Genomic DNA, 21,143 nt, shown 5'->3' with positions numbered 1-21,143 from the left:
TTATGCTCCAACAACCAGAGCCAAAGAGAAGGAAATGGTTGATTTCTACCAACTGCTGCAGTCAGAGATTGATTGAACATGTAATCAAAATGCATTAATAATAACAGGTGACTGGAATGTGAAAGTTGGGAACAAGGAAGAAGGAAAATATGGAGTTGGTGACAAAAATTAGGCTGGGGATAGAATGATAGAATTCTGCACAATCAATGACTTATTCACAGCAAATGTCTTTTGTAAGAAACAAACACGGGCTTTAACACATGGATTTCACCTGATGGTATACACAGGAATCAGACAGATTACATCTGTGGAAGGAATCATTGGAGAAGTTCAATATCAAGAAAACTAGAAAACTAGGCCAGGTGCTGATTGTGGAACAGACCATCAACTATTCATATGCAAGTTCAAATTAATCTAAAGAAGGTTAAATCATATCCACAGGAATCAAAATTTGACCTTGAGTCTCCCTGAATTTACAACTCAGGAACAGGTTTGAGCCTTGAACACTAGTTAATGAAGAAGACCAGATGAGCTGAGGGAAGATATCAAGAATATCATTCATGAAGAATGCAAAAGGTCATAATAAAGAAGGATGAAGAAGAAAATACAAAAAGGGATGTCAGAAGAAACTTTGAATATTGATTACACTAGAGCGCAGAGAAGCCAAAGCAAAGGGAAGAAATCAAGAAGGAGCTGAACAGAAGATTTCAAAGGGCAGCTCGGGAAGACAAAGTATTACAATGAAAAGAGGAAGGAGCTGGAATTGAAAAATCAAAAGAGCCAAACCTGCTCAGCATTTCTGAAGCTGAAGGAACTAAAGAACAAATTCAAGCTGCGAGTTGCAATGCTTAAGGAGGCAATGGGAAGAATATTAAATGATTCAGGAGGCATTGAAAGAAGATGGAAGGAGTATACAGAGTCACTATACCAAAAATAATTGGCTGACTCAGAAGAATTTCAAGAAACAACATATGATCAAGAAGCAATAGTGATGAAGGAAGTTCAGGCTGCTTTGAAGGACTTGGCAAAAAATAAAGCCCCAGGAATTGATAGAATACCAACTGACATATTTCAACAAACAGCAGCTGTTCTGGATGTGCTCACCAGGTTGTGCCAAGAAATCTGGAGGACAACCACCTGGCCAACACACTGGAAGATGTCTGCATTTACTCCCATTCCAAAAAAAAGGTGACCCAACAGAGTGCGCAAATTATAGAACAATATCACTAATATTACACACTAGCAAAATCTGCTGAAGATTATCCAGGGACGACTGGAACAGTACACTGACAGAACTACTAGAAATACAAGGTGGGTTTAGAAGAGGTGGTGGCACTAGAGACATTATTGCCAGTGTCAGATGGCTCTTGGCAGAAAGCAGAGAGTACCAGAGGAATGTCTGTGTTTCATTGATTATGCAAAGGCATTTGACTACGTGGATCACAGTAAATTGTCATTAACCTTGAGGAGAATGGGAATCCCAGAACACCTGATTGTGCTTATGCAAAACCTATAGTTAGACCAGAAAGCAGTCCTCAGAACAGAGCAGGGAAACAATGCATGGTTCAAAATCAGGAAAAGGGTGCATCACAGATGGACCCTGTCACCATATCTTTTCAATATATATATGCAGAACAGACCATTCAGGAGGCTTGGCTTTATGAGGAGAAGTGTGGCATCAGGATCGGAGGGAGACTCATCAACAACCTATGTTATGCAGATGACACAACCTTGCTTGCTGAAACTGAGGAGGACCTGAAGTGCTTGCTACAGAAGGTCACGGACTATAGTCTTCAATATGGATTGAAGCTCAGCATCAAAATGACAGAGATTCTCACCACAAGGCCAACTGGCAGCATCATGATAGATGGAGAAGAGACTGAAGTTGTTAACAACTACAGCTTGCTCGGCTCCACAATCAACACTCTTAGAACGAGCAGTCAGGAAATCAAAAGACTAACCGCATTGGGGAAATGTGCTGTCAGGGACCTTTCCAGAGTACTGAAAAGCAATGATATCGGTCTAGAGACTAAAGTGCACCTAATCCAGGCCATAGTCTTCACTATTACTTGCTAGGCATCAGAGAACTGGACAATGACAAAAGATGACAGATGTCTTTTAATTGTGATGTTGGAGAAGAGTCTTGAACATACATGAACTGCCAAGCAAACAAATAGATCTATCTTTGAGAGGGTGAAACCAAGTTTCTCCTTGGAGACTAGGATTTGGAAGCTCTGTCTCATGTACTTTGGACATGTGGAGAAGGATATCATGCTTGGAAGGGTGGAGAGAGAGCACGGGAGAGAAAGACCCTAGATGAGATGGATTGATACAATAACTTGGGCAATGAGTGTAGGTGTGTTGGAGTCAGTGAGACTGGCTCAGGACAGGGCGGGCTTCAGAGCTGTTGTACATAGGGTCGCTATGGGTCACAGGTGACTTGACAACACATAACAACAGTGTTCCCTTACTCTGTTCACAGAACAGCTTCTCGGTCTAGGTATAAGTTCACATTAATAAAAGCAAGTGTACTGGGATTCCCATTCTTTGTTATGACCCAACAGTCAAATGCCTTTACACAGTCAATAAAGCACAAATAGACATTCTTCTGGTACCCTCTGCTTTCAGCTAGGTTCCATCTGACTTCAGCAATGATGTCCCTGGTGCCAATGCAGGATAGCATGCCTTGTTTGCCATAATAACCCAAACTATTGAAGCCTCCTAAAAATGAAGACTTTTTAAGAAAAGGAAAAGTAAAAAGGAAATCTATATACTGGGGAGAAAATATTTGGCTATGGTATATCTGACAAGAGACCCATTTCTAAAATTTATAGAAAACCCCAACAACTCAATAAGCAAAGGACCCAATTACAAAATGGGCGGAGAATGTGAAAAGATCTTTCACTAAAGATGACATTTAGGCAGCCAAGAAATACACAGAGGCGCTACAGGCGATTAGCCGTCACACTCACTTTGCCCGCAAAGTGGGTTCTGCCTCATGGTGAACCCTCCCCTGGATTTGCAAGGCTATAAACTGCACTGAGGAGATTGTCCATCTTCTTCTTCTTCTACAGCTGAACTCACAACCTTTGGGTAACAACACAACACACAACGAACTATGAGATGCAAATCAAAACAACAGTGATATATCATCTCAGCCCAGCAGCGAAGCCACGTATAGCAGGACAGGAAACAACACATGCTGGTGGGCATGGGGAGAAAACACGACTCTCATACACTGCTGATGGGAGCATAAAATGGTGCAAACACACAGGAAAGCAGTTTGGTCTGTCCTATGGGACTGCCATGAGAGCTGTACTGTAGGATTGTGGTAGAGCATGTCATGTAGGACTGTGATCGCTCCATCCTATCTGACTGGCACGGGGTCTCAAACTATATGATAGACACAAAAGGAATTTTTAAGGCGATTTCCCTGGAGACCAAGCAGTGTTCTGTTGTGTTGAACTAGTGGTAGCTGAGTCAGATTTAACTGAGTCCATTTAATTGTGTCGAATGACTATAAAGGTGTTTGGAAGGTGTATACAGCTGTTAGGCAAAGGTGACTCCCAAAAGGATGTCACCTACCGATAACTAGCAGGTAGCCAAGGTACCCCAGGTGGCCAGACATGCACCCTAGGTCTTCTACAGGCTCCATCTTCGTGAGTTATCCCTGAACCCGAGTACCATGTGACATGCAGTGTACCCAAAGGCTCAGTCAGTAATGTGTCTTACTGCACAAGGGAGTAGTATTGCTGGGTCAGGTCATTCCATTCGTCCTCGGTGAGGTCTTTAGCAGCATCTTCGGCCGTGTCAATGTCCATGTGCTCCAGCTGCTCCAGGTAGGTCTGGCACACCTTGCAAGCAGTGTCAACGATGTGCTCTGGAAGGTCCATGAGTTCCTTGGCCTCAGTGGTATCAGCATCTGAAACCCAAGTACAGCATGTAGAGTGTGGACTGACACAGGAAGCCCTACCACCCTTGTGCAGATCTGCCTGGTTGCTGGCCATGGGAGAAGGCATCACTGATACCTTGGATAGAGCATTCCCCACCACCACTGTGCAGCCCAATAGACACCACCCACATCAGATGCAAATAATCTCTCTCCTCACTCCTGAATCTGCTGTCCAACTCTCTCTGACACTCTTTCCCACACAATCTTCCCTAGGGTAGGAATGAGACTGCATTTCCAGATCTCCACTAAGCCCATCATTTCTGAATACTTAGTATTTATTGGTATGAATATGAGTTCCACTGATGTCCACAGACTTCTGGATGACCAGGGGGAGCCACCACTCTTAGGTCTACAGTGCTTTCCAGAACATTCACACCTGTGGACTGTATGGACCTCCTTCCAACTTCTCAAACACATCTCACCTCCAGCTGGGAGCTGGAAAACACTGGTTTCAGAAAGTGCTGTGTGGAACAGGCATTCCACATCAAGATGAAGGAAAATCTCAAATGGCCTAGGTGGGAGAAGCAACCTGGCCCACAATAAAACTGTGGAGGATGGGCTATAAAAAGCCAAAAACTCAATCAGCTATAAGGTGGGAAAAGAACCTAATGCAGGTGAAAGGGCTGCTTGGAAGATGCCTGAAAACAGCTCCACCAACTATGGTGGTCTCGTGGTAAGAAGCCACACTGCAAACCCAAAGGCGTGCGGTTTGAATCCACCAATTGTTCCACAGATGGATGGATAACCACCTTTCTTGTGGTTTACTGCCTCTGCAAAGCTGCTGAAGGGTCCAACCAACTATGGGTTGGGTTCAACTTGAGGGCAAACAACAATAACAACAACTGTGGTGTAATCAAAATCCATCAGTTGTGGCCTCAGCTGTATGCAGAGGTAAATTCATAGTCTTTAATAATCTAATTACAAAAAGATAGAAAGGAAAATAGTATATGGATTCTACTTAAGAAGTCACAGAAAAACCAGAGACTTCTGGATTAATTTATCTTGAAACTGTGAGCGAACACAGCTGCAGACCTCAATTGTCACAAAAAGCAACCTCTTTGTAATGCTGATTTGTCTCTGATGTGTAGAAGCATTTACAGCATCACCCAGCAATCTGTGAGTCTCAAGGTCCCAAGGTTTACAGTACTGCTCTAAGATGTGGAAAAACACACAAGAAACTCAAGTGATCACTTTTTAATAAAATAAGCAAATTCCAAAGAGATGAACTGTTCACATAGAGATTATCAGTGCCACATGATGGTTTGTTTTGTTTTTAACCCAGAGTTAAGTGGACACACATGTTCAAAACTATCGGTTCAAGGGTCAAGGATAATGTGCAAGAGAGCTTCTGGAACACTTAAAAAATTTTGTTGACACAAAATAGTCTTAAATAAATGTAAAGCAATGCTATATTTGTGAACGAGGAAATTCAATTCTATAAAGATATTGCTGTTGTTAATTATCTTTGAGTTGAGCACAACTCATAGAGACTCTATGAACAAAAGACCTGAATCCTTTTGATAACTATTGTTTCTCAAAGTTTATAGTGTTTCTAGAGGCATGTTGTTTAGGAAGTGGATGCCACTCCTGCTTCCAATCTCCTCAAATTATTTATACATTCTATACAACTCCAATCCAAATTCCAATGAGATGTTAATAGAACTTGGTAAGCTGAAGGTCAAGGGCTAAGAAAACAAGATAATTTTAAAGATGAAGTATAGGCAAAGGGGACTTTGCCTATCAGATACAAGATATGTTGGAACTAGAGTAACTGAAATTACAGTTAGTGGTTAAGAGATAGACAAATGGCACAGTTAAGGCAGGGCATATAACCTAGAAGCAGATGTGTGAACATATGTAAACGTCCTTGGGACAGAGATGGCGATGTCACTTGACAAAGGGTTCAGGGGCAGGCAGTCCTCTACTTACTTACCTCATCTATAAGGATGAATCAACTATTTAAATTAGAGGGGAAAACCAAAATATTTACCAAAGTCTAAGAGAATATTCTTATGGAATAAGAAAAGATTTACTGGACTCATATAATATCAAGAAAGCAGCAGTTTGCCTCAGTCATCATGAGAAAAACCAAAATAACCCCTCTCCTAAAAAAGCAGACCCAACGAATAGATAGAACCAGAAGAAATATGTTGATGTGAAGTTATTTGAACAGCTACTGAAGAAGATGCAAACGATGGCAGAAACAGAGCAAATACCCCAGAGAAAGCAACCCAGAAGAAAAAGATTGATGAGGAGCAACTTGAACAGCTATGGAAGAAAATGCAGAAGATGGAAGAAAGAATTGACAGTATAGATAAAGAGGTATAAGGACTTTAAAAATAATCACAACACAAATAAGGTACAGCCGACACAGTACTGGAAATAACAGAAAAACATGAAAATTCAATCCAGAATATTAAGACCAAAATGGCAGAAGTGTCCAACACGCTGGTAGGACAAAAAAGTAGAACTGAGGAGATGAAACAGAGTCACTGAGATGGAAGACAAGAGCCTCACTGGAAACATATTAGGAGAAAAATCAGAGACGAGACATAAAGAAAAGAAAGAAAATATTAAGATCATGTGGGATGACATCAAAAGGAAAAACATATGTATGATTAGAATTCTAGAATAGGGGAGTGACAGGGAAATCACTGAGAAGATAGTAGAAGACATTCAAGAAGAAAACTTCCCAGGTATTTTGAAGAATGGGGAAAATCCACATTCAAGAAGCACAGTGAACACCAAATAGACTAGACCCCAAAAAGAAAAACATGAAGCTATATCAGTCAAATTCTCCAAATTAAAATATAAGAAGAGAATCCTAAAAGCAGTACAAGAAAAAGAGTCTCCTACAAAGGAGAAACAATTAGAGTAAGTTTTGATTTCTCAGCAGAAACCATGCAAGCTAGAAGGCAATGGGATGACATATACAGAAAGTTGAAAGAAAACAAATGTCAGCTAAAGACCCTATACCCGGCAAAATCCTCCATCAAATGTGAAGGAGAAATTAGATCCTTTGCAGAAAAGAAGGAACTTAAGGAATTTGTGAAAATAAGACCAAAACGACAAGAAATTTTAAGTGAAGTCATTTACACAGAGACACCAAAGGAAAGTGGATGGAGCATAGTAACCAGAAACAACAGAAAAAGAAACACAGCAAAATGGCAAAAGTAAAACCTGACCTGACAATAATCACACTTAATGTGACTGGACTAAATGCACCAATTTAGAGGAAAAGAGTAGCAGAATGGATAAGAAAATAAAGTCCATCAGTGTGTTTTCTACAAGAGACACTGTGAAAAAAGAAGAGAAAGACAGATGCAAAATCAAAGGCTGGGGGGGAAAATATACCAAACAAATGGCAACATCAAAAAAGCAGGAGTGGCAATATATAATCTCTGATAAAATAGATTTCAGAATGAAAACCACCATTAAAGATAAGAAAGGGCATTACATACAAAGATTAAAGGCACAATAGATGAAGAAGATATAATCTTGGGTCAACATTTATTCACCAAATCACATACCTGCAAAATACATAAAACAACAGTAAACAGAACTGAAGAAAGAAACAGACAGCAACACAATAGTGGAAAGAGATTTGAACACACCATTATCACCAAAGGATGGGTAAACTAAAAAGACACTCAACAACATGCAGAAGGTCTAAACTATACAATCAGCCAACTCAACCTTTTGGATGTATTCAGAGAACTGCTCACAATTAAAACTCAATTTACTTTCTTCTCTAGTGCACATGGTACATTCTCCAGAATTGATCACATATTAGGACACAAAGCAAGCCTCAATAAATAAAAAACATTGAAATAACACAAAGTATCTTCTCAGATCACAATGCCATAAAACTAGAAATTAACCACAGGAGAGTAAATTTTACAAAACCATCCATGTGGAAACTGAATAACTCTCTGCTGGAACATGATTGGATTATAAAGAAATAAAGAATGAAATAAAAAAGTTTCCTGAAACAAATAAAAGGAAAATACAACATATGCAATCCACAGGGGATCATAGCAATAGGCACAAAAATAAAAAAGAAAGAAGAAAGTTAATGATCTAACTAAAAACCTTCATCAGATAGTAAAAGAACAACAATCTAATCAACAATCTAATCCTACAGTCTCTAGAAGAAAACAAATTATAAGTTCAAGAACTAAAATCAATGAGATAGAAAACAGAAAAACAGTTGAAACCATCAGTAAGATCTGGAGCTGGTTTTTCAAATGGGTCAATAAAATTAACAAATTACTGGCAAGCTTAACAAAAGAAAAAGAAGAGAAGACACAGATAGCTTGATTAAGAAATGAAAGAGGTGACATCACAACAGATGAAATTAAATTGATAATATTGGAATACTATGAAAAGCTATACTCCGATAAATTTGAAAACCTAGAGGAAATGGACAAATTCCTTGAAACTCATGCCTTACCCAGATTGACAAGGACAAATACAGAACACTTGAACAGAGCCATCACAAAAGAAAAAATTGAACAGGCCATTGAAAAGACTTCTCTATAAGAAAAGTCCTGGTCCAGATGGCTTCACAGCTGAATTCTACCAAACATTCAGAGAGGATCTATCACCAATTCTACTTAAATTATTTCAAAACATTAAAAAAGAAGGAATACTTTCAGAGTCATTCTATGAAGCAAGCATAAACCTAATATCAAAACCAGGCAAAGATATTACCAAGAAAGAAAACTACAGACCAATATAGCTCATGAATATATATAGATTCAAAAATCCTAGCCAACAGAATAAAAAAAGCATATAAAAAAAAAAATCACCATGACCAAATGAGATTTATAACAGGTGTGCAAGGATGGTTCAACATAAGAAAAACAAAGTAATTCACCATATTGACAAAGTCAATAACAAGAACCATATGATCTTAGCAATTGATGCAGAAAAGGCATTTGACAAAATCCAACACCTTTTTCTGATAAAGACATTCAGCAAAATTGGAATTGAAGGGAATTTCAACATGGTGAAAAGTATATATGCAAAACCAAGAGGTAATATCATTCTCAATGGAGAAAGACTAAAAGCATTTTCCGCTGTGAACAGAAACCAGACAAGGATGCCCACTGTCACCACTTCTATTCGATATTATATTGGAAGTGCTTACTAGGGCAATAAGACAAGAGAAGGAAATAAAAGGCACACAGATCAGCGAAGAGATGGTTAAACTATCACTATATGCAGATGATGTGATAGTATACACAGAAAACCCCAAAAACTAAAAAAAAAAACAAAACCAAAACCAAAAAACCCACAAATTGTCAGAGCTAGTAGGCCAGTTTCGTAGAGTGGCAGGATATAAGATCAATATCCAAAAATCAATGGGATTCTTCTATAGTAACAAAGAGAACTCAGAGAAGGAAACCAAGCAAGCAAAACCATTTACAATAGCCAACCACAAGAATTGTGATACTTGGGAGTGAACCTAAATACAGATACAAAAGACCTATACAAAGAAAACTACAGAACATTTCTACAAGATACAATAAAAGACCTAAAGAAGTGGAAATATGTGCCCTGTTCGTGGATAGGAAGACTCAATATTGTGAAAATGACAATCCTACCAAAAGCAATCTACATGTTCAGAGCAATCCCAATATAGATACCCTATTAATTTATCAAGGAGATCAAAGGGGGAATTGTCAAGTTTATTTGGAGAGGCAAGAGACCCCAAATAAGAAAAGCACTTCTGAGAAACAAAAATGAAGTGGGAGGCATAGCACTCCATGAACTCAAAACCTACTACATAGTGGTAGTAACCAAACCAGAATGGTCCTGGTATAGAGACAGGCACATAGACCAACAGAATAGAATTGAGAACCCAGAAATGGACCCAGCTATGTATGGTCAACTGATATTCAACACTGAAATAAAACCAATCAAATGGGGAAATAACAACCTCTTCAACAAATTGTGCTGGAAAAACTGGACTGCTACCTGCAGAAAGCTGAGACAGGATCCACATCTCACACCATACACAAAAATCAAGTCAGGGTGGATCCGAGACCTGGGAGTAAAGACCCAAACCATAAAGTTCATCAGAGACAAACTGGGATCAAGCTTAAATGGCCTAGTTTATGGTATAAAGAGACTGCCAAATACAGCCAGAAATGCACTATCTGAAGAGAGTAAAATTGATGAATGGGACCTTCTAAAGATTAAATCTCTGTGTGCATCAAAAACATTTTCCTACAGAGTGAAAAGAAAACCTACTTACTGGAGGGGGGAAAAAAACTTGGCAATGCCATTTCAGACAAGGGTCTCATATCAAAAGTTTACAGAATCCTACAGGGCTTCCACAAGAAAAAGACTGATAACACAATTACAAAATGGGCAAAAGCCATGAAAAGATTTTCACAGAGGAAGATATTCAGATGACCAACAAACACATGAAGAAATGCTCAAAATCACTGGCAAGAGAGATGCAAATAAAAACTGCAATGAGATACCATCTCACTCCACTAGCAGTGGCAAAGTTTAACAGGACAATAAATAAAGAATGTTGGAGAGGATGTGGCAAGACAGTAATTCTTATACATTGTTGGTGGGATTGTAAAATGGTACGACCACTCTGGAAGGCAGTCTGGCGCTTCCTCAAAAAGTTGAACATAGAAATTCCATAAGACCCAGCTATTCCACTGCTTGGAATATACCCCAAGAGAATGAGAACTTAGGCATAAAAAGAGACTTGTACATCAACGTTCATAGAAGCCTTATTTACCATCACAAGAACATGGAAACAGCCCACATGCCTAACTGCAATGGAATGGCTTGAGAAAGCATGGTACATTCACACAATGAAATACTATGCAGCACTCAGGAGAAATGATTTTGTAAATTACTACCTAACTTGGGAGGGACTGGAGAGCATTATGTCAATTGAACTAACTCAGTCCCATAAAGACAAATATTGTATAAGATCATTATTGTAGAATAAGTATGAGAATCCAAGGGGGGTTGGAAGCAGAGGATGGACAGGTGGGGGGCTGTTAATCATAGAGTCACACAATTTGATGGGTGGAATCAGGGACTGGGGAATGAAGGAAAGTGGAAAGATCCAGTGTGAAAAACAATCAATGTATTAGAACTTTGTAAATAAAACAGTACATATAAAAAAAGCAATATAACAAAACATGCAAAGAGTGGAGTTAGGAAATCAAAAGGAAAACCAAAACCCAGTATGTGTCAAGCTAAAAGAAATACACTACAAATTCAAGCTTGAGTTGTAATACTGAAGGATTCTATGGGCAAAATCTTGAGTGATAAAAGAACCAAAAGAAGATGGAAGAAATACCAGCAGTCATGGAATCAAGAGGAAAAAAGCAAGTCAACATGAAATCTTCTCCAGGACCAGTGTATTATCCAGAGTCAGCAGAAACGAGAGAAGACACTCAAGCTGCAGTGAGGGCGTGAGTGAAAGTAAGGCCTTGGGAACGATGGACCATTAACTGAAGTGCTTTAGAACGGATGCAACCCTGGACACACTCACCAGTCCATGCCAAGAAATGTGGAAGGCAGCTTTCTAGCCAGCTGAAAAAGATTCATTTAAAAAGAAAATGTGATCCAAAGAGTGTGGAAATTGTTAAGCAATATCATTAACATCACATGCAACTAGAACCTTACTGAAGCTTTTTTTTAAAATTACAGAGAACTGCCAGAAATCCAAGCTGAATTCAGATGAGATTGTGGAATGATGAGTATCATTGTTGGTGTCGGGTGAATCTTGTCTGAAAGTGCAGAACACCAAAAGGATGTTTACTTATCTTGTGTTTTATTGACTATGCAAAGATATTCGACTGTGGATATTAATAAATTATGGATAACACTGAGAAGAATGGGAATCCCAAAACATTTAATTGTGCTCATGCAAAACTTGCACAGATACCAAGAAGCAGTCATTCAAACAGAACATGCACAAGATGTATATGAGGGTTGTGTCCACTCCCTGTATCTACTCAATATGTATGCTGACTGAGCAAAGCTTTCAAGAAGCTGGACTGTATGAAGAATAATGTGGCATCAGGATCAGAGGAAGACTCATCAACAACTTTCCTATACATATAACGCAATCTTACTTGTGGAAAGCAGTAATTTGAAGTGCTTACTGCCAAAGATCAGACTACAGCCTTCCATATGGATTACACCTTAACATCAAGAAAACAAAAATTCTCCCAACTAGACTACCAGGCAGCCCAATGACAGACAGAAATGAAGATCAGAGTAGTCAATGATTTTACTTTGCTTGGATCCAATGTCAACCCTCATGGAGCAGAGATCAGAAAACCGGAATATGTGCTGCATTGAGAAAATCTGCTGTCAAGAACCTCTAAAGGGCAAGGATGTCCAGTCCAAGAATAAGGTGTGCCTGATCCAAGTCAAGATATTTTCAGTTGCTTATGAAAGTTGTGCAGTGAACAGAAGAGACTGAAGAACTGATCTTTGAGTTGTGGTCTTAATGAAGAGTACTTAATGCACTACGGATTGCCAAAAGATCAGATGGCTCGGTCAGACGTGGTGCAATCACCGTGTTCCTTGGAGGCGAGGACTATGAACTCCAACTCACATACTCCGGAAACGTTGTTAGAAGGGGCCCGTCCTTGGAAAAAGACATCATCTTGAAAATGTGAAAGGTCGGGGAAAGTGAGGAAGGTCTTTAATGACCTACAGAGACAAAGTGGCCCACGTGGATGAGTGGAAGGAGTGGGTAGACTCTGTCTGTTGTTCCCCGAGTTCCTGTGAGCAGTAGGTGACTCAGGGCATTGACAAGGACAGCACCACAGTGATCACCGTGCAGTGGATTCCAACCCCCACGATCCTGCTGGAGCCCATCGGGTCCCCAAGGCTGTAACCCACAGAGCAGACAGCCACATCGTTCTACCAGAGCAAGTGGTGGCTTCAAACCACCGACCCTCCTGTGAGCAGCCAAGTGTTTTAACCATCGCACCACCAAGGTTCCTAAAAATATACTAGACGTGAACACTGTCACAGGAGAGATAAAAATTCACTTTATGAACTGAACAGTCCTGAGTACAGCAGAGGATAACTCAGCCTGAAACAAGAGACTATCTGATGGAGGCAGACATGTGTTCTGAAGGAGGACGTGATGCCCTTGCAGGTCAGACCCAACTGTGGATTGTGCCAACAGTGCCTACACCCCGAGGCCATTGACGCTGGCGGGAGCAGGGAAGGGGTTCCCTCACAGCCTCACAAGCAGCCAGCCTGCTGAGACCAAGGTTAGGACTGGAGTCACTGGCCCAACACACCTTTCCTGCAGCCACGGTCACTGTCTCTGGCGTCCTCCTGCTTGCTCTTGGACTTGCCCTTGCCATTCTGGTGACTGACAACCCACTTGAGGATGCTGAAAGCTGCAGTGCGCCGGAAGTCATCTGCAAGAACACCACGCCTTGCCCCCTCTGCCTAGCGACGGTGGGGCACCACTCCCACAGCCTGGCTGAGCTCCAGGGCCGCTCATCTCCCTTCCTCCTTCCTTCCACTCTGCTGCAGGAGAAGACTGTCCCCCGCTGGTCGCTCATCACTTCCCCTGCTTGCTACCCCGTCCTTTCTCCCTTCCCAGAGCTCGGGCTCCTCGACCAGCCATGGCCCACTTTCCCATCAGTGGGCCCTCCCCAGCGCACCAGAGGATCTGAACTCAAGAACTATCTCCTCTCCAGCATCTCCCTGGACTCTCCAGTTCTCTTCCCACCCAGGGAGTTCTGCTCGTCGCCACTCCCCACCCTCAGCACAGAAGGCAGCATGGGGCTGGCTCTGATCAGAGGGGTGCCTCCTCTCAAGACACCTCCTCCCACTGCCCCTCCACATACTTGTGGACACCCCAGCCCTGCACCTGCTGCCCTTTCCCACACTAGTGAGACCCTGGCCCATCGGCCTACCCATGCCGGCTCGTTGCCAGGGACGATGGGAGCAGTCCTCCCTCCCGTGGTCCATGGGGGTCCAGGTGTCCAATGACACCAGGATCCTGCCACCTTCAATTCAGAGCTCCCCACCCTGCTTGCCACTGTTCAAAACAAGCCCACCCCTTTAGCCCCAGTGGCATATCCCCTGCTGCTCCCTCACCCCCTCCTCATGACCCCCTCGCCCCCCGCCCCAGGAGCCTGTCCAGATGGGGCTTCAGCTGCTGCTCCCTGAGGTGCCTGGGGTGGAAAGGCCAGCCCACCACTCTGAACTCCCCTCTTGTCTCCTCTGGCCCCCAAACGAGGTCTGAACAGCAACCTTCCCCCACCCACACCAGGGTCATGACAGGCGTAATCTCTGCCACCCCTAGATGTCAGGCCAAGCGCAGCTACCCTGCAGTCAACAGTTAAGGCAGGGACACTCCACTCCCAAGCTCCCACCCTCACCCAGACAGGCCCTCACGTGACACTGGCCCTCTCACCCCACCCCCTCCAACTCAGGGCAGCCTGTGGTCACGAGCAGAGGACACAGGTTAAAAGGCCCGAGAGGCGAGCCTGCCCTGGGCTGCAGCCAGATGGGACCCTCCACTCACTCAGGAATTCCTGCTTCTCACTCTCAGTGCAGAGGCCGTAGCAGCGTGGGAAGAAGCAGTCGGGATTCGCCTGGACGTACCACGGGAGGCTCCGCATGTTGACGCATAGTCCAATCTCAGGAGACAGAGCAGCAGGGCCACCTCACACAGTGCCAGGCACTCCTCACGGCCTCAGCACAGCACAAGGCTGGCCACCCAGTGCCTCCCCCCAGTCTCCTGAGAGGACCCCTGGCCCAGGCCAGCCCCCAGTCTCAGAGGACAGCCCTGTGAGAAGGTCTGTCTGCAGACTCCTGTTTTCCCAAGCCCATGGCACAGAGTGGTACATACTTTGGGGGTCATGGGTGAGTGGCCCACTGCTAACATGCTGGACAGCAGTGATGGCTAAACATGTCCACACAAGGCAAGTCTCTGAGACAAATCCTCCAGCCCCAGGCACTGAGGACTAGAAGCTCCAGCTTTTTCTTACCACAGTGTCATAGCACACACCTCCACCAAGGGATACCACAGCACTACTCCTCCACCAGAGGGCACCACAGCCCCATACCTCCTCCACCAAGAGGTGCTACAGCCCAGGCCTCCCCTACCAGGGGTGCTTCAGTCCATACCTCCTCCACCAGGGAGTGCCACAGCCCAGGCCTCCATCAAGAGATACCACACAGCACGACTACTTCACGAGAGTGCACCACAGCCCATGCCTCCTTCACCAGGGGGCGCCACAGCCCAGGCCTCCTCCACAAGGGGGCGCCATAGCCCACAACTCCTCCACCAAGGGGTGCTGCAGCCCAGGCCTCCATGAAGGGATACCACAGTACAACTCCTCCACCACAGTGTACCACAGCCCATGCCTCCCTCCACCAGGGAGTGCTGCAGCCCAGGTCTTCAAAGGATACCACAACATGACTCCTCAACCAGAGGGCGCCACAGCCCAGGCCTCCTCCACAAGGGGGCGCCATAGCCCACAGCTCTTCCACCAAGGGGTGCTGCAGCCCAGGCCTCCCCTACCAGGGGGCACTGCAACCAATACCTCCACTAGGGGGCACTGCAGCCCAGGCCTCCATCAAGGGATACCACAGTACAACTCCTCCACCAGAGTGTACCACAGCCCATGCCTCCTCCACAAGGGGGCACCATAGCCCACACCTCCTCCACCAACAGGTGCCACAGCCCAGGCCTCCATCAAGGGATACCACAGCATGCCTCCTCCACCAGAGTGAACCATAGCCCATGCCTCCTCCACCGGTGTGTGTGTGGGGGGGGATGGGGGTGTGCCATAACTCACACCTCCTCCTCTAAGGGGCGCTGCAGCCCACACCTCCTCCACCAGGGGGCGATGCAGCCCACGCCTCCATCAAGGGATACCACAGTAAAGGATTCCTCTAGCAGAGGGCACCATAGCTCACACCTCCTCCACCAGGGGCCAGACACGTGCAGCCCTCATCCACCACCAGCCAACTCTACCTCACCTTTCCAGCAGCTCAACCTGCTTGACCCCCACCCTTCAGGGCCTCCTGCTCACACATGGGGGCCTAGTGGGACTAACACCATTCTCATGCCCTTGCCTGGCTCCTCATCATGCCTTCCCCCCACGGTCCCCAGACACCCAAGGGCCACCCAAGACATCAACAGGGTACCAAACATGGTACAGTAAAGAGGTCGGCTAAGTGGAGTGTGTCCAGGCATGGCTCCGACTAAATTTGTCTGGTTTCAACAGCTGGTCACACCATCCCCTTGCTGCGCTGGTCACTCAGGACTGCTATGCATCTAAGGGTCCCCCGGGCCTGGCTGGGCAGTGGAGAGGCCTGGAGTGGTGAGATGTGAATCATGACCAGGGATAAGCTTTCTGCCCACACACTGAAGTGAGTGTTCTGGGACATAACAAGAGCAGACTTCATCCCCAAGACTGCACTTGACCTTGTACCACAAGGGAGGCTTCTCACCACTCCCAGTGGATGCCAAGGCCTCGTGGGGAGGAGCTACCTCCCAGATCAAAGCTTCAGCCCTGAGTGGGCACCCTGCCTCCCCCTGGAGGATGGCTGGCTCCTGCAGTCCATCTGCACCACATGGTGATTGAGGTGGGGCATGGTGGGGGTGGGGCAGGGATCTGAGAGCTGAAGGGGCAATAAGGGGTCTCAGTGGTCCTGAATCTTGACATAAGAGAAAAACAGAGGGTGTCCAGCTCCAGGCAGGTCAAGACAGAGTGGGCCGGTGGGTGAACTTGAGGGGTGAGGAGGGGCCAGTTCCATGTGAGACAGGGGCCGGGCAGAAGCCACAAAGGCAAGATGCCTGGGGTACAGGGCAGAGCCTGTGAACCTCCTCAAGGAAATGGAGGTGAGCATTTGGGGCTAGGGTGCAACAAAAAGGACTTGGTGTCCTGGGACCAGGGTGAGGAGGATTAGGGAGGGAGGAAGCCGAGAAGACCTCGGACAGGGCCACTTCGGGATGTGCCTGCTACATGAGCCCACACGGCCCGCTTGTCCTTTTGTGTCTGGCCTAGACACTCAGCATGATGTCCTTAAGGCTCATCCACGTTCTGTCTGTGGAGAGCAGCTTCATTCCACCTCGCGACTCAATTCTACAGTATATGTTACTGATTGAGCCACGGCTGACAGGCCCCCACCCTGACCCCAGAAAGAAATGAAGTAGTCCCGATCTCTGTATCACGTGTGAGGCTCTGCATCGGAAAGGGGCATGACGGAGGGTTGGTAAAGGAGAGGAAGACCCCAGTGACTTTGTGAAGTCACCATGGCTTCAGCAACAGGTTCTAGTGTGTCAGATCCTGAGGACGCCGTGAGACAGAGGTCCAGCTCAGCTGTTAATAGGGCCACTACGAGTTGTACTTGACTCTGTGGCAACAAGCAACAACCTAATAGAATCTTTGTATCAGGAAGCTCCGATGCTTAGTGGTAAAGAGGGGTGAGGCCAACCCCACGGCTTGTGCTTCAACAGATGAGCAGTCTCTTCCCATGTGATTTACAGCCTCTGAAAATCTGCTGGCAGGTCAGCCTGGAGTCGGTTCCCATGCCGAGATACAGAACCACATCTCTGGATCTGTTTGGAACGGCATTTTCTCTTGCTATCCTAATGAGGTCATACCAGAGCTGGGTGAGTCCTGAACATATGACTAATGTCTTATAAAAAGAGAACAGACACAGAGGGAGAACAAGCACCATGTGGGGACCTGTCTTCAAACAAAGGGACAAAGGACCACCAGCAGATCCCAGAAAGGACAGGAGCCAGCGGCAGAATCCACCTCACCAACCCTGCCTGGGGCTGCTGGCCTCCAGAACCGGGAATGGTACAACGTCCAAGCAGCTGTGCTGTGGCCAGCTTTAGGGGTGAGCAGGGCACAGCCCTGGGCCCCAAGGCCTCGCAGGATGGAGCCTGTCCAGACTTCCCTGCCTCAAAGTGCACCCGGCACCCAGGGTGTTTCCAATTGCCTTATCTGCATGTGAACACTGGGCAAGAAGGGAGCCCAACGAGGAGGTGATGCCCTAGGATTCTAGTGCTGCTGAGAGTACTGCGCACGCGGCGGACTGCCGGGAGAACAGGTGTACATCCCGGAAGACGCTCAGTCAGAGTGCTCCTTAGAAACAGGGCTGTGAGAATTAGCATCATGTCCTTTAGGCATGTTCTCAGGAGGGACCAGGCCTAGAGGAGAGCACGCGAGACAGCGCAGAAAGTCAGCAAGAGAAGACGCTCCGCAAGCAAGATGGGCTGGTGCAGGGGCGGTACAACGGCCCCAGCAGTGAGTGTGAGAAGAGGCGGGGCCAGAGCGCTTCTGTTGTGCACAGGGCATCTCTGAGTCCGAGCTAACCTGGGAGCCCCCTGGTAGGTGTTGGAGCCCCACTCACCTTGGTGGTGAACGACGCTGTCTTCCCGTAGTGGTTCAGCATCTGGTCACAGCTCAGGTTGTGATAATCTACGACATCCCTCTTGATGGTCCAGAGGAAGTAGGGCATTTCATGTTTCACCAGCCTAGACTAGCAAGAAAAAGCCTTTCCAACGACCCGAAGGAAGTGTCCTGTACAGCAGTGGGGGCGGAACCAAGGAGCAGGGACGAGCCCACAGTGGGGCTGGCCCTCCTTCCGACTTCCTCACTCCTGTGGGGGCTCTGCTACATCTCAAGGGGGCTGTCATCACCCCCGTAATACTGACACTGACGGCCCCGCATCACATCCTGGATGCCCTCCTTGTACCCCCATATTGCTGATACAGCCTACCATCACATCATGGATGTCCTCAGTGTCCTCGACAATCATATCCGAGTTCTCTCCAGCGTCAGGGCCTTTGCTGTCTGCAGACAAATCACAGGACGAGAGCTGACGCACACAAAGGTCCCACTGATGGGAAGATCCCACCTTGGGCAGGGCCCATGCCGACCCTCCCGAATGGGTTCTCAGGGCAGGTCCAGTGCAGGTGCTGTCCTAGGGCAAGAACCAAGAACAGCACCTGCCCACCCTGAGGCCTGCATGACCTGCAATGCCCCCTAGTGCGGAGTGAGAGGGCTGTGCTGGAGGGGCGTCCTGTGGAGGGGGAGGGGCGTTCACGGAGAGGGAGGGGGGTCCTGGGAAGGGGGAGGGGTGTTCCTTGGAGGGGAGTGTCCAGTGGAGGGGGAGGGGCGTCCTGTGGAGGGGGAGGGGCGTTCATGGAGGGGGAAGGGGGTCCCGTGGAGGGGGAAGGATGTTTCCTGGAGGGGAGTGTTCCGTGGAGGAGGAGGGGCGTCCGTGGAGGGGAGGCTCCCGTGGGGGGGTGTCCCGTGGAGGGGGAGGGGCGTCCCAGGGACGGGGTGTGGCCACACGGGGAGGAGCCTCCCACAGGGGAACGTCAGGGAGGAGGGGTGTCCCATGAGGAAGGCTGTCCAATGGAGGAGCATCAACCAATGTTGGAAGGAGGATGCCTGGACACTCAGTGGGGGAGGGGCGACCCACTGGGGGAGGGCTCTCCAATGCTGGGAGGGCCATCTCAGCCAATCCAGCGTTGGGAGGGGATCCCCACGGAGGGAAGGCTGTCCCACCAGGAGGAACATCCCGCTGAGAAAGGATATCTGATGGAGAGGAGTGTTCCACTGTAGGGAACGGGCATTCAATGTGGGGAGAGGGTCCCCTGAGGAGGGTGGCCAAGGGCTCCAGGGGTTGTCAGAAACCACCCCGGAGACCTCAGGGACACTGAGATGTGACCCACTCCTGGGCTAGCAGCAGGGTTGCAAAGGCCTCTCCAAGGGCATGGGAGACCCAAGACCAAGGAAGCGGGAAGGGTGACCTCCCACTTGGGAGAGGAAGGGGCAAGTCAGACGCAGACAGGAGCCGGCAGAGCTCGGGGCAGCATGCAGCCTTGGAAGAGGCCGCTTACTTCTGCCTGCAGCCCAAGTGGGCGTCTTACAGAGACAAGCATCTTAATACTCTACCAGGCGCCCCTTCACTGCCATCCTCCGCGTGCACAACACCCTTGGGCAGAAAGTGGAACTTCTTCTCTACCCAGCCCTTTCTCCGCAGAGTGGCCCGGATCACTGGGTAGTGTCCATAGATGGAAAAAATCTTTTTTTCCTAAAGTTAAAAGAACTTATTTTAGACTGAAGAATTGAAATGTAGACTGATTTCTTTCTCTGCAGAAGTTCTCCAAGGTGCATGAGGTAGATGCACTGATGAGATGCCTCAGCTTTGCTGAAAGAAAATCTTCAGAAGCATTCATTAGATGCCTCAGGCTCAGCTGGGCAGGTCCAGGTGTGCAGAAGTGGGAGCGAGGGCGGAGGACGCAGGCACAAGTGTATGAGCTCAGCTGTAAGGGCAGAGATGCTGGGCACAGACTCAGGTGGGTAATGCAGGTGTCAGGCACAGACGGGAGGACTCAGGTGTGAGGGCACGAATGTTGGGTGCAGGTGTGAGTTGTTGGGGGAAGTGTGAGAGGACAGAGTGAGGGGGCAGCTGTGAGAGCAGGTGTGGGTAGACACAGGTGTGTGTGGAGGTGGGAGGGCTCTGGAGGTGGGCACAAGCAGTCCACCTCTGGGGGGGACAGGAGAGGAGCTCCAGAGGAGACTTAACCTGGTCTGTGCATTCCAGCTTCATCATCAAGTTTTGTGGGGGATTTTTGCTTATGAGTTTTATTTGGATGGGAAATATATAGATCATATGGATTTTACTAAAAGTCACAGGCTCTTGTACACGGAGTTGCTTACACAGTCACACTGATGTACCCTCGCCACTTAATATATGCAAACCCTGCTATGCAAAGGTCCATTTAGTTATTGTCATCAATTTGACTACAACTCATAGGGACTGTACAAACAACATACCAAAACCCTGAGCAACCTGACACCATCCTCAACCTCTTACACCATCCTCAACCTCCGCCATGCTCAAGTCCATTGTAACAGTCACTGTGTCAATCCGTTTCACCGGGAGTCTTCCTCTCCTCCCGTGACCTTTCCCAGAATGATGTCTTTTTCCAGGGACTGGTCCCACTACACAACACTCCCAAAGAACGTGAGGCCAAGTGTCACCAGCCGGCCTCCAAGGAGCACCCTGGCCACACTTCCTCCAGGTCAGATGTGTGTGTTCTTTTGGTCCATGGGATAGTCAGCACTGTTTACCAACTCTACATTAACTCACATATTATTGACAAACACACACAAATACGTTAGTCACA

At 46.7% G+C, this 21,143-nt stretch overlaps 1 protein-coding gene across 1 annotated transcript in view; it reads right to left on the bottom strand.

The window, feature by feature from the left end:
• Nucleotides 1-21,143, bottom strand: part of TTLL8 (tubulin tyrosine ligase-like family, member 8) — a 118,468-nt gene that overhangs the window by 83,726 nt on the left and 13,599 nt on the right. The window contains exons 4-9 of the mRNA XM_006888115.1: nucleotides 19,934-20,044; nucleotides 18,722-18,820; nucleotides 18,353-18,481; nucleotides 14,502-14,616; nucleotides 13,261-13,383; nucleotides 3,733-3,922 (exon numbers count right to left, since the gene is read on the bottom strand). Of these exons, the coding sequence (XP_006888177.1) occupies nucleotides 3,733-3,922; nucleotides 13,261-13,383; nucleotides 14,502-14,616; nucleotides 18,353-18,481; nucleotides 18,722-18,820; nucleotides 19,934-20,044 (767 nt within the window). The remainder of the gene's footprint in view (nucleotides 1-3,732; nucleotides 3,923-13,260; nucleotides 13,384-14,501; nucleotides 14,617-18,352; nucleotides 18,482-18,721; nucleotides 18,821-19,933; nucleotides 20,045-21,143) is intronic.

Source organism: Elephantulus edwardii, unplaced genomic scaffold, assembly GCF_000299155.1.
Source record: "Elephantulus edwardii isolate Elephantulus edwardi_28Jun2011 unplaced genomic scaffold, EleEdw1.0 scaffold00064, whole genome shotgun sequence".
NCBI classification, from domain to species: domain Eukaryota; kingdom Metazoa; phylum Chordata; class Mammalia; order Macroscelidea; family Macroscelididae; genus Elephantulus; species Elephantulus edwardii.
This window is presented reverse-complemented; position numbering and strand designations above follow the sequence as displayed.